We start from the raw sequence: 17,811 nt of genomic DNA, 5'->3' as shown, positions 1-17,811 counted from the left end.
ATTCAGTAAATGCCTTAGTCACAGATTACTTGTTTGGATATATAACCAGAGCCTTAGAGAAGAGTGGATCTCTACTTCGAAATCCTTTCCTTTTCTGATGGTTCCAACCCCATGTCCATATTCATTGCCTAAAACTCATATTTGATAGCCAGTTCACACAGCATTCAATTCAGTTGTCAGTAGTTGCTGTTTGGACAAAAGAGTGTCCTTCCCTTTCTCCCAGAGCCCTTGGGAGTCTTCTTGAGAGCTCAACCAAGGCTGCAGAACAGCTGTGGATCCCCAAACCGTTGAGTAAAGGTCTAGCACTTTCTCCTACCCCCCACCCCCAACATTTTTGAATGGTGGTGCATGTCTCCTAAGGATGGGGGTCCCGCCTGTTGACCACAGGCATAAAACAAAAAAACAAACAACTGCAGAATGAAGCATCGTGTTTCTCCTGTTAGTGGAAGACGGTGTAACTCTTTTAGATTATGCACAGAATTGGGTAAGTAGGACATGTGGAGCAGCCTGTCAGCAGTGTGAATACTCCATCCGGTGCTTCTGGCTCACCTCGTGATACTACCTGTCCACGGCCGGTGGCAGCGGCGGTGATGGCGGCGGCGGTGGTGCTTGTGGGTCATGGATATGGCAGGAAGCAGCAGCCCTTGGTAGTCTGTCTCATTCCATTTCTTCAATTGCTGAAAAAAGTTCCTAGAACACATCCGGTGTGGTGTTTGTGAGTAGCTGTGCCAAAGGACAGCTCACCCAACATCTCCATGCTATTTGCTTGGAAGTCTGCCTCTTGGGGAACCTTCCACCAGCCATGCCCTTGAATTTGTGGTATTCAGTAATTGATAAAGCTCCAAAGTTGGGATATTCAGTCATGGAATGACAAGTGGGGCCCACCACGCATCAGGAGATCTCTGCCAAGAAGTTCCTAGGAGGGAGCCGTGAACTTCAGTGAGGATTTCAGCCCTTCTCAGGTCAGGTTTAGCATTAATATTCCATTTTGAAATTTGTCTTATCTAGTCAAATGGGAAATTTTGTATTGTGGGCATATTGAGCTGTCCCTGTGGTAGTGTCCACTGATGCTATACCTAACAGACATTTCCATGGCTGGCAGGCCTGTGATCACAGGGCAGAGTGCGTGTGTCTTTGCACTGACCAGTGTCACCATACTTTGGCATATTATATTTCTTTCAAAGTCATTCTGAATTCTGTCTTAAGAGTTAGCGCTCCACTGACTCACAGGTCTCACATGGTTAGTCATCTCAGCCATGTGCAGTGGCTTCCTGTGCTCATACCATTAGGTGAGTTCATACTTTCCCACTGCAGAGAATGAAAGCGGAAGAAGTGGGAGCTGCCTTCACTAAATTGCCCACTAAATGCCAAGTGGGCATCCTACTTCACACTTGAAAAGTGAAATGTTCCCTGGTTATTAGGTCTTTTAAAGCCAGTTCAGACAAGTGTGTTTAGTCACTGGCTCACTCATCCAACATTTATTCAGATTTCTGAGCAGGCACTGATACAATGTTAAAAAATGAAAAATTTTATTACATGATTCATGAATTGGTGATCTAGAATCCAAGTCTATCATAGAACGTCAAATTGTACACATTGTTATACAGTTTTAAAGTCTTAAGCTGGGTTTATTTCAGTAATTAAGGGGAAACAACTGCAAATTCTAGAGGTGAGTCTGTTAAAGTAGATTATTTGCCTCTGTTTTCTGTGTTCCAAAACTTGGTTTTCTATTTAAAACAAGACCAAAAACAAAAACAAAAAAAAAAAACTGAAACTCATTGAAAAATAAAACCGTAAAACGTTTCAAACTTAGTAAAATATCTCTAAAAATTCTAGAGACTGCAGATAATCCAAGGTTTAGATAAGACTCCTTACTTAGTTTATTCATTGCAATTGAAATGCTTTAAGAGAAGCTAACTGAATAGCTAGATTTATTTTGTAAAGAGTGTCATTTAAGTTTTACTCCTTGGACAATCTTGGTTTCTGAAATGTTGGTAGTAGCCTTTATTTCTGGAAAAAACTCTTGAAGTTAAAACATAACTATAAATAGATTTGTTAAGCCCCTTTGGACCATGTAGAGCAGCTGACTATGTGGCACTGTGATCGTAGCAAGCATACATTTGCTTTGTCCGTATTCGGTTTGGAGCAAGGGTCTGGACACTAAGACCTCCTGGATTTGAGCCTTTGCTTTACCTTAGTCCCAGCCTGACCTGGACAAATATCACTTTTCATTTATAAGCCGGAGACTGTATCTTACTCAGAGAATCCTCTGCAGGGTAAAAATAAACAGTATCGCTAAGCTCTTATCATATTCTATCAGAAAAACCAGCCATATGGAAAAGCTGTGGAATAAACTTTTGTTGTAGTAGTTGTAGATACGATAGATATTCAAAAAAGAAAATGCTTGAATACCTGTTCTGATGAGAGGTGACATGCTTTGAACTAAGTGCTGTTTCTCATTACAAGCTTGCTTCCTTCCTTCCTTCCTTCCTTCCTTCCTTCCTTCCTTCCTTCCTTCCTTCATTCATTCATTCATTTTCTGCTACTCTGCCACAATGCATTATTGATTTAAAGAGAAAGAAAGAAAAAAAAATCACAGACCTCCTTAAGGGACAGCATACTTCTGTTAATGTTTTCCTGGTCCTTAGTCAGTAAGCTATGAAAGTTCCATGACATTCTTGAATGATTTTAAAAATTCTATCCAAGATTCTAATAGACTCTTACCTTGTTAACAAATAGGTTAGAAAAGGTTCTTAAAGCATCGTTTCTCTGGGGAGAGAGAGAGAGAGAGAGAGAGAGAGAGAGTGTGTGTGTGTGTGTGTGTGTGTGTGTGTGTGTGTTCTCAGGGCTGACTGCATGGCATTGGACAGCCAGTTGGTGCACCCGCTCTTTCCTGGGGAAGGCTATTTCTCCTGCTCTTAGTTTTCTCAAATTTGTCAAATCAAACAAAGGAGTAAAAGATAATTTTAAAATGTTTTTCTTCTTTTTTTTTTTTTTTGATTTTTCGAGACAGGGTTTCTCTGTATAGCCCTGGCCGTCCTGGAACTCACTCTGTAGACCAGAACTGGCCTCGAACTCAGAAATCCGCCTGCCTCTGCCTCCCAAGTGCTGAGATTAAAGACATGCACCGCCACTGCCCGGCAAAATGTCTTTCTAATTATTTAAAAATCAAAACCCTTTACCCAGACTTCTGGGAAACCTGCCTTGGGAAGGTGGGGCAGTGAAATGGTACTTTTAGCTCTTCAGTCTCAGGACTTTTAGGCCTTCCTTGGTAGGAAATGCAATGGTCTTTTTCATTTAGGCAGTTTAAGTTGTCATGTTTTGAAGAATTTATTTAAAGCTAAAAGCTTTCTTTTAATGTATGGTTAAAATGCAGTGATTCCTACAGGACACAACTACTGTCCTACTGTCACATAAGCACTCAACAATGAGCTGACTGATTGGAATGCCATCTCTTATCTCTTCATGTGTAGAATTAAGGTTTATAATGCTGTGATATTTATTTGTTGTAGGATGTAATTAAAACCATTGTACAGAGTGGTGGCATCAAGCATCTAGTTACCATGGCAACTAGTGAACACGTAATAATGCAGAATGAAGCTCTCGTTGCTTTGGCACTCATAGCAGCTTTGGAATTGGGTAAGTACCTTGCTGATAAACTTATTTCTTCCTATTTTTATTTTGGACTAAAGGAAGCACAGGAGTGGAATTGAAATCAGGTAGAGGCTTGGCTGTGGAAGTATCTAGCAAGTGTGTACTTAGGTCTGAATCTCTGGGAAATCGTGTGTGAGTTGCAGTCACAAGCATTTCCAATGGCGGTGCTTTGTGTGACATTTTTAAATCAGCCCTTTTAGGCTTACGTGTTAAGTGATATTTTACTTAGAAGATACATAACACATTGTCAACTGAGTTTATAGATAATCGAAATGATACCTGGAACATCACACCAGCAACCTGGAACTGGGGTTGCAGCTCAGTTGGCCGAGTACCTGCCTGGCATGCGTAAGGCCCTGAGTTCATCCCCATGTGCCTGTTAAGGACCTCTATGTATGTTTTCTATCATTTTATAGTACTGCCTTTACCTACTACACTCTCACCTGTGTCTTCTGTATGTGTATGTTCCCACAAAGCAGAGTTAAATGAAACTGTTGGTTTCTGTGTGTGCTTGTTGGTGACTGTGTAGTATACAGTATCCACGTGGGCAAAATTCTCCAAGAGAAGCCAAGATGCAAATAGCGTACATACGACACCTTTTGGTTCACTAACAGACCCTGATGTGTCAGCCAGGGACGGTAGATTAGAGCCACATAACCTCTGGGTAAGACTGAGAATGGCTTTACAGCACACCCTTCTTTACGTATAGAATCATGTTCTCTGCAAATACGGATGATTGGCCCTTTTTCTTTTCCTGTCTGTATCCCTTTTTACATCTTTCTCTTACTGTACCAGCTAAGACTTTGAATACCTTATGAAACAAGAGTGGAGAGATTTCTGGATTCTAACAGGACAGGCTCCCTGCTTTCTGTTTCTTCAATGACTACTGTTCATTTAATAGTGTAGTTTTTTTGCGTATAAGTATTTGTATACTTTCTCTTGCTGTTGATGTCTAATTTTGCTTACTGTGGCCTGCTAAGATAGAAGGAATTATTTCAGGCCTTTTTTTTTTTTTCTGGCTTTTTATTGTTGTTGCTTTTGGGCATCTGTTAAGACTTGTTTTGGAATCTATATAACATGATCAATTTTAGAAAAGATTCCATATGGCACTAAGAAAAATGTATGCATATTTCTTATTGATCAGATGAAATATCCAGTTGGTCTGCGGTGCAGAATTTAGCTCTGAGGCGTTTTTGCTGGTTTGGAAGGTCTCTCTTAATATGAGAGTGAAGTGTTGGGAGGCCTGTGACTCTCAGGACCCACGTGGTCTCTGTGCCTTCCTTGTGTCTGTTAAAATTCCAAGGACCAAGGCTTGGTTGCTAGACTCTGTCTTCTTGATGGACTCAAGCCCACACTCCTTCCTGAACAGTCTAGAGCTGGAATCTACTTACTAGGCTGCAAGGGCAGGGTTGTTCTCTACCAGTTCAAGCTAGATTTCATTCAGAGTGAAAGCAAGAGAAAAAGCAGCCCCCCATCTCAAGGAAGGGAACAGAACTTGGGTCCACCTTTCTCCCAGGGGAGATGAAGGTTCCATTTTCTTGAGTGTCTGTCAGAGACAGGTAAAGTTTTCCTATGCAGCTTCCCTGTTGGTTTACTCAAAGGCAGAGGGCTGACTGGCAGGCAGCCTGTGTCCAACTGCTCATGCCTGGGGCAAGCAAGCCTGCACAGTCTAGCTATCTTCAGGGAAGATAGGAAATAGGTGCCATCCCCACTATTTTAGGACATGCTGTATGGAAACTATCTACCCCAGGGCTTCCTTTTCCCTACCTATTTTACCTCCCAAAAGACTAATCCTCACCTCTGTCCCTTGTACCAGGTTGCTTACAGCTGTGTGCCTACTTATACATCCTTTGACCTTCCGTGTTTGTGTTCCTTGAAAACGACGGATCATCTTTTTTTGATCTACTTAGTCTGAGACTTGTAACTGGTGTCTTTTGCGTTTGAAGGTATCGTGAAGGATCTGCCGTCTCCTGTGGCAGTGTTAGGTGATGCTGTGATTGGTTGGATTGTCCTGCACCTGTTACTGTTAGCAGTTTGTTGCACTGAGTGTAGTTGGTTCCTGCTTGGCTCTCTGCTCATCTGTTCCTCTCATGCGATGTGTGTGCTCATGGATGACACTGGCTGCTGCTTCCATACATACTCCTTTAAGAATCTTCTACGGTGGTGGCTTGGTTGTCATGAATGCCCTTAATTTGAGTTTGTCTTGAACGATCTGTCATTTCTCGTGAGTTTTTAGGAAATAATTTGTTGGATGTAGTAATTTTGGTATTAGTCATTTGCTTTAAGGGCTTGAACTGTTTTATTGGTTCACACTTTCCTGTTTCCAGAGGGTTTTCTCTGTTCAAGCTGTTGCTTTGTTGAGTAAAAATTGCCTGTCTCGGCTTCTCCTGCCTTTGGGTTCTTAGGTTTGATTTCTTACATGTATCCCAGATTTCATGGGAGCTTTTTGGCATGGTTTTTTTTCTTTATATGTCTGAATTTATTATTATCTTGTTTTGGTTTTTTGTTTGTTTGCTTGTTTGTTTTGCTTTGACTTGTCTTTTTCTGGTGTTGTCTGGTGAGATCAAGGTTAAAGCACAAAGTAACTAAAGCACAAGTCTTTAATCCCAGCACTCGGAAGGCAGGCAGATCTCTGAGTTCTCTGAGTTCAAAGCCAGCCTGGCCTATAGCCCAGGACAGCCCAGGCTTGAGCAGAGAAAAACCTCTACACAATATATCACAGTCAAGATGTCAAAAATAAAGGAAATAATATTAAAAGCTATAAAGGAAAATATACCAAAATATAGTGTCTTCATCAACAACCTTAAGAAACAAAGCATGGAGCAGTGGTTGTGTACGCCTTTAATCCCAGCACTTGGGAGGCAGAGGCAGGCGGATTTCTGAGTTTGAGGCCAGCCTGGTCTACAGAGTTGAGTTCCAGGACAACCAGAGCTACACAGAGAAACCCTGTCTCAAAAAAAAGAAAAGAAAAGAAAAGAAACAAAGCATGGAACAGTGCAGTTCAATACAGTTCAGAGAAACCCTGTCTCAAAAAACCAACAACAGAATAGAAAAACCAGTTACAAGTTCTAGGGGTTATTGTTGTTGTTGTTTTAAAGCATCTTCTCTAGAATTTCAGCTTTTTTTCTTCCCTGTACCCTACCCTATTCTTATCTAAGAGATCTCACCACTCCTTTTTGGGAAGTTCCCTATGAATAGTGTGTAGAAGAGAAACGGTATTTAGCCTGATGGTGTTTAGCAACAGCTATGACACGCTTTGTTCCCTATTAAAGGTCCTGCTGAGAAAGACCTCGCAAGTGCTCAGCTTGTACAGATCTTGCACCGACTGCTAGCAGATGAGAGAAGCGCCCCAGAAATCAAGTATAACTCCATGGTCCTGATCTGTGCTCTCATGGGCTCCGGTAAGGCTTCCTCCTGGCTCTCTCTCAGGATCAGTGTGTGGCTTCCGTCAGATGGTAAATGTAGAGGCATAAGAAAAGGCGACTTGGGTTTAAAGAGAAGAAGAAATTTGTTTGAAAGGGGGTACAGGAGCTTTCCCTCAGAGGGCAGCATGGGCATCAGATACTGAAGCTGGAATCATACGCAGTTGTGAGCCAGCAAATTTGGGTCCCTGGGAACCACACTCAGTCCTCCTGACTGCTGGGCCGCTCTACTGTAAACCAAACTGTTCCCAAAAAAATCCTCTGTAAGAGAAAGTGTCATAAACTAATACAGCAAAAAAAGTAAATACTTCAAAAATCAAATCATGTTTATTAATGCCAAGATAAATTTTATGTAAAAAACAAGTTTTGGTATTATATATTGCAGTATTAGCTAAAGACTTCATTCAAGAAATCATTTTTTTATTTTCATATATATAGTGAGTGTGTGTGTGTGTGTGTGTGTGTGTTTATATTTAAAATTTCCTGAGTGTTGTTAGTTGTTGAAAGAGAAGTGTTGAAGACCCTCCCCTAGAGTGGTAAGTCTATGTGTTGGGCCTCACAGCTGTATCAGCTTTTTCTTAGATTGCGGTAAAACGGTGTCGGTAGGCACACCCCTGATTTTTGGACTGCTGCCCTGTCTTGGTAGAGTGACTCTTCTGTCCCAGTGTAATGTCCCTCTCCGTCTTTGCTAGCTCCTGAAGTCTGATTTATGTGGTGTTGACATGGTTAGTCCTACTTATTTTTGAGTAGCATTGTCATGACTTTCCTTTCGCTCAGGTTCAGTCCATGGTGTTGGTAAGTTTGAAGTGCCAGGTAGTCTTTACAGAGTCCTTTTATAATCCACTCTACCAGTGCTAATTTCAATTGGTCTACATCCACCATTTATTTATATTTAATGCAATGTTATTTTCTTTCTACTTAGATAACTACTCCCAGCCATTCTAAGTTATCTGCTAGCAAAAACATCCAGTGTTTTTTCCTCATTTAAGAGCGTACTTTATTCCTTCATTCACACACACCCATGTTGTAGTCAAGTGATTTTTGTTCCTAGTTCCTTTCTGTCTACACAAGAAAAGTATGTTCCTTTCATGGTTTCTAATGAGAAATCCACTCTGTTTTGTTTCTCTACTGAATTTCTTTGTTTTTTTGTTTTTTTTTTTTAATTGTAAAAGGTGTCTTAAAGCATATTTGAGTTTTTCCTATTTGAGGTTTTTCAGCTTTTACAATCCATATGTCCCTCACTCGATAGTCTTTAACTGTTACTATTCACAGCTCTTTGTTTTCCTCTTGTCCAAGGCCTCCACGACACAGATGTGAGCTCTTTAGCGCTATTGCTGTAGGCTGTATCTGTTCTTTCATTTTTACCTATCACTCAGAAGATAAACTTACATTGCCTTATCTTAGAGTTTGGCCGTTATTTCCTCAGGTCCTTTTTATTCCAGTATTAACTGCACCAAGTTTTTCAGTTTTCTAAAATGCTTTAGCTCTGGAATCCCCATTTACTGCTTTGTTGTGTCGGACATGTTCAGAGCTTTAACTGCTGAGGTAGGTTAATTGCAGTTAAGTACAGAAAAGCAGAGCTGTGCCCTACCAGCCATTTTTCAGCGTTCAGTTTAGTAGCAGTAAATATATTTACATTGCTTCTCCACACCCCCAAACTGATCCTGTGTCCCCCAAACAGGAGCTCCCAGGTGTCCCTGTCCTTCTTGCCTCTGGCTGCTCTAGTTCTGTATTTAGCTTATTATTGTTATTATTGTCATTATATTTTTACCATTACAGGCTTATTTCATTTAAGATGGATAATAAAATATTTGTTCTGATGTTAAGTAATGTCCCACCGTGTGTGTATATGACAATTTTTTTCTTTATAGTGTCTATAATAAATGCAAGGAAATCAACAAACAAAAATTTGTCTTTAGCAAACTGTCCATACATAAATATCTTTTTTAATACTATAACATTCAATTTTCTTCACAAAGAACTTTGCATGATTTTATTTATTAAAGCACCTTTCAGATTTACAGCTTGTGCCTCTAAAGCAACCTCAAAACATCATGCTCCAAAGAAAACAAGGTAGAAAGGAAGCTGCCATATACATTCCTAACAATAGTGTGTGAGGAGGTTCTAAAGCCTCCAGCGGGGGTGGGTCGGTAGATTGTACAATGCTGATACGCAGAGCAGAGGCGGTATAAGGAACCTGAAAACACAGTTGGGAGGCGGACAGGTGACCTGGCAGAGCTGATGCTGCTGACTGTCTGCCTCAGTGCCGAGGACATCTCCATCCTGAAGGAACGCGTGGAGCTCCTGCAAAGGCATCGGGAAGAGCTTTGTCACCAGGTCTCCCTAAGACGACAACAAGTGAACCGGGCGCCTGAGCTAATAGGCCATCTTCAGCGAAAAGGACAAGGAGCTGTGCAAGTGGCTGACCCAGATGGAGAGCAAAGTCTCTCAGAACAGAGACATCCTCATCGAAGAGATAGAAAAACTGAAGGAGGATTATCAAGAGGATATTGCTGCTGCCCAAGAGAACAAAATCCGGCTCCAGCAAATGGGAGAACAGCTTGCTTGCTAAATCCATCCACGACAGCAAAGCCTCTGAGATTCAGTACAGGCTCGGCCAAGTGAGCGACAGGTGGCAGCATCTCCTGGATCTCATTGCAGCTAGGGTGGAGAAGCTAAAGGAGACCCCGTGGCTGTGTACCTGCTGGACAAGGACATGGGCGGCCTGAGGACTTGGCTGGCCCACATGGAGTCAAAGTTGGCCAAGCCCATAGTCTGTGTTTCTTGTAACTCCAATGAAATACAGAGGAAACTGAGTGAGCAGCAGGAGCTTCAGAGAGACATCGAGAAACACAACACGAGCGTCGCCTCCATCCTCAACCTGTGTGACTGTCTTGCACCACCCACACAGAGTGCGACTCCATCTAGCAGGCCACACCAGCTTGGAGGCACATCTGCGCAGTGTTCATGGAGAAGAGACATGGCGACTGTAGGGGAAATTTCTGGATGACTGTTCTCATTTTGAAGACTGGCTAGAGATTTCAGAAAGGACGGCTACATTCCCCAGTTCTTCTGGGGTGCTCTATACAGTTACTAAGGAGAAGCCAAAGAAGTTTGAGGCTTTCAAGCGGCAGGTCCACGAGAGCCTGACCCAGGTAGAGCTTATCAACAAACGGTACCAGCGCCTGGCCAGAGAGAATCCCAGAGACTCCACCTGAAGCCTCAGGAAGATGGTCATGGAGGCAACCAGACATGGGGCGACCTGCAGAAGCGAAATCACCTCCATCTTGTACAAACTCAAGCATTTCATTAGCCAGTGTGTGGAGCTCGAGACTGGCTCCCAAGACAGCATTGTGAGGCTCACAGAGATAGATCTGCAGCTCACCAGTATTGAACATTTTTCTGAGTATGACATTCAAGCTAAAATAAAGCAACTCGAGGCTTTCCAACAGGAGATCTCAGTGAAACACCGTAAGATTGAGCAGATCATTGCCCAGGGGGAGCAGCTGATAGAGAAGAGCGAGCCACTGGATGCTACTAGAGAAGAGCGAGCCACTGGATGCTGCTAGAGAAGAGCGAGCCACTGGATGCTGCTACAGCAGAGCGACCCACTGGATGCTGATAGAGCAGAGTGACCCACTGGATGCTGCTAGAGAAGAGCGAGCCACTGGATGCTGCTGTCTGTCGCATTGAGGAGGAACTGGGTGCACCCAGATGCTACTGCCAGGAGGTCTTTGGGCGTGTGGAAAGACATCCCAAGAAACTGATCCGCCTGCCCCTACCAGATGACTATGACCTCTTGGACCAGGAGCTAGATCTCAGAGACTCCATGGCTCTTTCAGACCTCTGCTGACAGGACCCATCTGCAGATGACACACCCTCTCCACAGCCTCCTTCCAACCTCTCTCTCCCCCTTCCTCAGCCCCTCCAGATTGAGCAGTCAGGGCAAGATTCCCCAGCCTGTGTGGACTCCATCCCTCTGGAATGGGACCACAATTATGACCTCAGTAGAGACCTGGAGTCAGCATCTCGACTCTGCCCGAAGAGGACAAAGAAGGCGAGAAAGACAAGGAGTTCTACCTTGTCAGATGTAGTGATCCCTGAGAACCCCGAGGTCTATGTAAAACTCACACAAAGTGCAATTGGAAACACTTCTGGGGACCCCAGCTCATTGTAGTCACAGATAAGGCAGTGAGGCAAAGCCCTGGATGCCAGCCGCTACCAGATACAGCAAAGAACAAATATCCTCAGAAATAAAACAGCCACAGGGCCAAACCTGGGCACCAGCTACAAGGGCTCTGTGAAGCTGCTGGGTGAATGCAGCGGAAGTGTAGATTCCATGAGGAGACTGGAGCACAAGCTGACAGAGGAAGAGAACTCTCCTGGCTTCATTACCTCAACAGCACAGAGATTCAGGCAGCTGGTATAATTGGCTGCTGAGAGCTCCCGCAGGCCCAGGCAGTGAGCAGGGGAGTTGAGGATGAACCTTCAGAAGTGGCAGCAGTTTAATTCAACATCTGGGCCTGGCTAGGAGAGACGGAGGAGGAACTGGACAGGCTGCAGCACCAGCATCCACACCATTGAATCTCACATCCAAAAGCTCAAGGAGCATAGTGGAGGATGTGTCCTTATTACGTGTTGGAGCATCTTCTGGGTATATGCCTACCCAGAAGGCAGTGGTATTGCTGGGTCCTCAGGACCCAAGGAACTGAAGGAGTTTGCAGGCCCATAGGAGGAACAACAATATGAACTAACTAGTACCCCCAGAGCTCCCAGGGACTAAACCACCAACCAAAGAGTACACATGGAGGGACTCGTGGCTCCAGTTGCATATGTAGCAGAGGATGGCCTTGTCGGTCATCAGTGGGAGGAGAGGCCCTTGGTCCTGTGAAGGTTCTATGTCCCAGTGTTAGAGGAATGCCAGGGCCAGGAAGCAGGAGAGAGTGGGTCAGTGGGAAGGGGATAGAGGGGTTTTAGAAGGAAAACCAGGAAATGGGAATAATATCTGAAATGTAAATAAAGAAAATATCTAATAAAACAAATAAAAATAATTTTAAAAAAAGAAAGAAAGCTCAAGGAGCTTCAGGAAGCTGTGGGCCACTGCAAAGCCATCACCCTCTGCAGCTCTGAGTTCACCCGGGCAGACAGTAAGGAGAGCCATGACTTGCAGGATCGCTTATCCCGAATGAATGGGAGATGGGACCGAGTGTGCTCTCTGCCAGAGGACTGGAGGGGCTTGGTGCAGGATACACTGATGCAGTGCCAGGTTTTCCATGAGATGAGCCACGCTTTGCTTCTCATGCTAAAAAACAATAACAGAAGGAAGAATGAAATTGTCCCAGTTGATTCAACCCTTGACCCAGAGACACTTCAGGACTATCACAAGCAGCTCGTGCAATAAAAGCAGGAGCTGCTAAAGTCCCAGCGCAGTGTGGCCTCACTACAAGACAAGTCTCGCCAACTCTTGGCGAATGCGGAGGGTTCAGATTGTCTAGAAGCCAAAGAAAAAGTCCATGTGATTGGAAACCAGCTCAAACTTCTGAAGGAGGTCAGCCATCATATCAAGGATCTGGAGAAGTTAGTAGACATGTCAGTCTGCAGGATTTGTCTTCACGGTCTTCTGTAGATGAGCTTACGCCTCAGGATCCGTGAGTCCCACAACGGGAAGAAATATCCCAGACTGACAGAAATCAGTCCACAAAGTGGCTCCGATTCCTTCCTTTCTGAACCCAGGCCAGCACAGGTGGGTGGAGCCTCCCTGTTCCGGGACCTCCGAGCAGCTCTTCACTTTCAGCTGCTCCTGATGCTGCTTTCGGACTCACCTGCCTTGTACCCATGTCGGAAAAAGACTACAGCTGTGCCCTCTCCAACAACTTTGCCCGATCATTCCATCCGATGCTCAGATATACCAAGGGCCCTCCTCCACTCTGAAGCAAGCAGATGTCCCCACACAAATGCAAGAAGCAAGAGGGGAAGCAGGCCCAGACATGATCTTGGCAGAGGTCCTCACACAGCAGCTTCAGTACTCCATACCCTGAGTACTCCATACCCTGAGTAGGGAAAAACAAAATTGAGCCTTAGGACATGGACAGTAAACAACAGGAGGCGAACAAACATGGGGTTGGTACCATGTCTTGTGACACTGTGAGCCTTAATTCTAAAGAAATTCAGTTAAGGACATATAGTGTTCCCTGGACCCATGAAGTCTGGGCCTTTGGCATAGCCAGTGGCTCTCTCTACTGGGCCATCTGGGCAGCTTTCCTGTGGTGCTGCTCGATCAACTCAAAAGTTCCTCTCCCAGGCACCATGTCTGTATTTGACAATTTTATTCCCTCCACAATGGGCCTCGCCTTTAGAGTAAACCTACTTAACACTGGTATAAAATCCACTCTTTAAGTCCCCGTTTCAATTCTTTGGGGAGCAAAGAAATGGGAATGTGGGGCCCTGTGAGAAACCTGTTGACTATTTTGCAGAGCTGCAGTACTGTTTTCTGTTTTCCAGTGTGGCTTGGTGGTGTAATGTTTCTGCCAGTAACGCACATGGGTTCACATTTCTCAGAATCCCATCTGACCCCATTTTCTTTGTAGTCACTGCTCCAGTGACTGAAGGATGATTGTTGTGGTTTGCCTTTCTGCAGTCATCAGTGATGCCGGGGAATCTTTTCATGTGCACATTGGAAGTTGTCATGAATGTTGAGTTGTACAGTTCCCTAATATGTTCTGGACGTTAATCTTGAATCACATGTGTGATTTATAAGTAATCCTCATTCCACTGGTTATCTTTTAATTGTGTTGATAAGGCTCTTTGATATATAAAAGCTTTTTATTTTGTTGAAATACCATTTTTGATTAAATTCATTTTTCTAGTATTTTGCCTACACCCTTGTTGATGTAGCCAAGAATACAAACTAAGTTTGTAAGGCAGGGCATCAACTCCATTCTCTTACATATGACGACCCAATTGTTGAAAAGCCTCACCCAGCCTGAACGGTCTTGATACTCCTATCAAATCATTTGACTATGTGTGAGAATTGATTTCTTCTCTCTATTCTGTGGCTCTTGTCTGTCTCTGCAGCAGAACTACACTAAAGTCAAGAAGTGGGAGGTTTCTGGGTTGTTCTTTTTCAAGATTATTTTGTAAACTTGAGGTCTTAAGAATCTCTGTGACTTGCATGCATGGTCTTACACACCTTTAATTCCAACACTTTTAAGGATGAGTCAGACTGGTCTACATAGCGAGTTCCAGGACAGCCAGGACTGTATAGGGAAACCCTGTCTCAAAAAAAAAAAGAAAAAAGAAAAAATGTGACTTTGGGATGGATTTCTTTTTTCTGTTTCTAATAAAAGATTAGTTTTGGCGCTTGATGTTGGACACACCAAAATCAATACATCAAGAACCAAGGAGCCAGCTCTGTGGGTAAAGGCACTTGCTACCAAACCTTCATGAAAGCCTGAATGTAGTTCTTCAGATCCACGTGGGTGAAGGAGAATCAACTACCACAGATCATCTTCTGACCACAACACATGCTCTGTGTGGGCATGAGCACGCTAAAACACACATGTAAATAATGCAAATAAAAATTTAAAACCCCACCAGTTGAGGAGCACTGGTTGTATTAAACATGTTAGACCCCCTTCTTCCCAATAGGTTCTAGGTCATACTAGGAGTCCTGGACCTTCTTACAGTTAAGGCTAAATGTGTAAGAAAAGGCAGGCTAGGAAGTAGAAAGGAGGTGACTTTCACAGAACTTACTACAAGTATATGAAGTAAAATAAACTTTCATCTGTCACAAAACTCAACAGGTTTTAGTAAACTAGGTCTTTGTTTGAACTAATGATTATGGTTAAGTTGTAGATTACTGCATGTTGAGATTATGATAATGAGCTGTGTTTAAGTATATCTGATTATTCTAAACAACTGTGGACTATAGAATCTAATGAAAATCTTTATAAATAGCAATGCACTCCTGAAAAAGACCTTACTAGGTACTATTGGGATCTTTCCTGCTCTGTCCAGTCAAACAGTAAAGTCTATGTTGTGGGTAGATTATATAGCAAGATAAGAGCAGTCCAGCAGGAATGTATGCATTGTCTTGCTTTTCTCTTCCAGAATCTCTATATAAGGAAGTACAGGATTTGGCCTTTCTAGATGTTGTCTCCAAACTTCGAAGTCATGAGAACAAAAGTGTAGCCCAACAGGCCTCGCTCACAGAGCAGAGACTTACAGTGGAAAGCTGAGAACCGGCCCTGCTGGCACCAGACATCACCCCAGCTCCGCCCACCCAACTGTTCTCCATCCGGCTGCTTCTTCAACTCCATTCTCTACTACATCACTTGTGCATGCGTGTAATGTTCCAGTACTAATGGGAGAACTGCTGTAGGTACCTGCCTAATAAGATTTCTAAACCCATAGTTAATGTGAACATGACTGTCAGAACAAGTCTCCACCCATACCTGTTTAATCCCGTACTCCTGATGCTTGAGCTACATTAAGTAGAATGTGCATGTTGTAGTTCTATGATGATGTAAACTTGGTACTACATGCTGACTTGCTCCTCACATGCAGTAAGCTACATAATAATGTACTGGTAAATTAGAAACAAAGAATGCAGCAAGATCTGTCTAGCTTATTTAAAGAAGAAACTGAATTGTTAAAGTAGCACCAGTTTTTTTTTTCTTTTTTTTTTTTTTTCTTTTTTTTTTTTCTGGTGCTTGGGAAGCACAATGATCAAAAAAACCTGTGTGGCTGCTCATTCATTAGTCCTCTGCCAAGGTCAGGCCTGTTACACCTAGAGTTGAATAGGTTCAGTACTCATTCTATCCCTACAGTTTCTCCTTTCTCTGAACTGTATAGGCAGTTTGCCAAACCACACAGCACCCCTTCCTGAGGCTCCTGATTCCATCTTTAACTGATGGTGGTACAGAGGCCCAGCGCTGAAACGTGGCTTTCAGTGTGACCGGAACGTAGGAAGGAGTTAAAGAAACCCTAGCATACTGAACCACTTTGGATCTTGCCTATATTTTAGATTCAGATTCATGTGTAGTCACATCTAAGACTTCCATCAGTTAACCAGCATTGTCAACATGTGTCTCTAAAACGTCCTTGGCATTTGTTCAGTGAAGGAACACTAAGGACGGCTTGTTTGGTGGAGAATGGATTCCCCCAACCCCCTGGTTTTCGGCGTTCAGGGTGAGAGCAGGGAGGTTCATCTTTCGTAGTCCTTTTCAATGTGCTAATCCTAGATGGACGTAAGAGGAAACCTGAAGTAAGCTTGTCTACACTAAAGAGAGGAAGGCCGGTTTTAAAAGCCATAGTAGCCAGTCCAGTACATTCTGCAGATGGCCTCATAGCAGTCATTGTTAGAGTTCTTCACCTCCACTTTCCCACTGAGAACCACAATAATCTCCCAGGCTGCAAACCAGGGCTCCACGTTAAGACTCTTCGTGGCAAACGTAGTGTGCCCGTCACTGCCACTAACCACCACCAAGTGAGTTTTTAGAGCTTTGACACACAATCTTTATAAATTAGTCGGGATTTCCTGGGACCCTGCCTCCTCACACCCAAGTTTGAGCCCTGCTGATGTCCGAGGGAGGCTGGACTCTGTTCCAGGAATGGAGGGCAGTGAGAGGGGCTGCCGAGGGGACCAGCTCCTTCCTCCCCGACAGGAGATACACATATCTCTACGTCCTCTAAATCAGACTTTGCTTTTCACACTTTTAAATTCAAGAAAGACTTACTTGATGTAAGTAAAAACCCGACTGACAGTTCCCTCTGATGTCCAAATAAGGAAACTTTGGTGAGCGCTTGTGCTTGCTCACTGTGGAAATGAGTTCTTTATTGTCTTTCTCCTGGGCTGGATAAGTGGACTAATGTTGCATAATACTGTCCATGTTAATAACTTAATAAATAATAGTATATGAAACTACAGTGAGATTACTTGGTGTCTTTACGTGTTGTCTATATCTTCACTTCCAAGAACAGGGTTCACTCCTATTTGGTACTGTGTGTTGTTGAATAAGTGCTCACTCACAGTTGCAGACAGCCCTCAAAAAAACCTTCCAGATAGACTGATAGCTGAGAATTGGGTAGTTCTACCTCCAGATCTTTCAAAATAAAACAAGACACCTAGAGATTGCTTTCTTACTGAAAAGCACTATAAAGAAAAGGAAAAAAAGATTCAAACATCCTAAGATCATGGTACCATGTGACACAGCTACCAGCAATCAGTTCAGACTAATAGGAGCTGCTAGCTCCAGCAAAACCAAGCACAATCCAGCTGTGCACTTAATTACAGAGGCCAACAAATTAGGAAACTCACTGCCCAGGTAGTTGGTAGACAAATGAAGACCAGATAACCTTTCATCTCCAGCTAATTGATCTCAGCTTCAGAGGGCTAACATTAAATTACTTGGCTGCCTCACAGACTGCAGTTTAAAAGACAGTGAGAGAAATTTCCAGAAAGCCAGGAAATGTCCTTTCTTTCCTTTGGCCCCATCAGAAGCTTGGAGTTGTCTGACCACCTTCCCACACTGTAACCTGATCAAAGCAAATTTAATAAAGACTGTTCCAGATTCTCATGTATTCCCTGGAGTCGTGGTTTGCACATTCCTTGATGTGAATAGAGATGTGCAACAAAAGTTTAACACCGTTTTAAAATGACGGCCCATGGGGAGTGGGCCATAGTTACTTGCAGGGATTACTGTAAAGGTCTGAGAAGACCTGCATGTTAAGAACT

General features: G+C 43.3%; 1 protein-coding gene, 1 long non-coding RNA gene and 1 pseudogene across 8 annotated transcripts in view; 2 read left to right on the top strand and 1 right to left on the bottom strand.

Moving 5' to 3' along the window:
- The window catches only part of LOC116093853, a 37,499-nt gene extending 34,822 nt beyond the window's left edge, over positions 1-2,677 (bottom strand). For both annotated transcript variants that reach the window (XR_004119856.1, XR_004119857.1), the window contains exons 1-2: positions 2,602-2,677; positions 550-690 (exon numbers count right to left, since the gene is read on the bottom strand). This is a non-coding gene — a long non-coding RNA (uncharacterized LOC116093853). The remainder of the gene's footprint in view (positions 1-549; positions 691-2,601) is intronic.
- Rap1gds1 (Rap1 GTPase-GDP dissociation stimulator 1) overlaps positions 1-17,811 on the top strand; it is a 161,949-nt gene that overhangs the window by 127,893 nt on the left and 16,245 nt on the right. For 4 of the 6 annotated variants that reach the window (XM_031375659.1, XM_031375658.1, XM_031375657.1 and 1 more), the window contains 3 exons: positions 3,513-3,639; positions 6,927-7,055; positions 15,186-17,003. In XM_031375659.1, coding sequence (XP_031231519.1) covers positions 3,513-3,639; positions 6,927-7,055; positions 15,186-15,313 — 384 coding nt within the window. In that variant the 3' untranslated portion in view covers positions 15,314-17,003. Of the gene's footprint in view, positions 1-3,512; positions 3,640-6,926; positions 7,056-15,185; positions 17,004-17,811 lie in introns of those variants that run through there. The other 2 variants (XR_004119855.1, XR_004119854.1) reach the window with 1 other exon arrangement.
- LOC116093852 lies at positions 7,067-14,666 on the top strand (annotated as a pseudogene).

The sequence above is a fragment of the Mastomys coucha genome, unplaced genomic scaffold, assembly GCF_008632895.1.
Source record: "Mastomys coucha isolate ucsf_1 unplaced genomic scaffold, UCSF_Mcou_1 pScaffold16, whole genome shotgun sequence".
NCBI classification, from domain to species: domain Eukaryota; kingdom Metazoa; phylum Chordata; class Mammalia; order Rodentia; family Muridae; genus Mastomys; species Mastomys coucha.
This window is presented reverse-complemented; position numbering and strand designations above follow the sequence as displayed.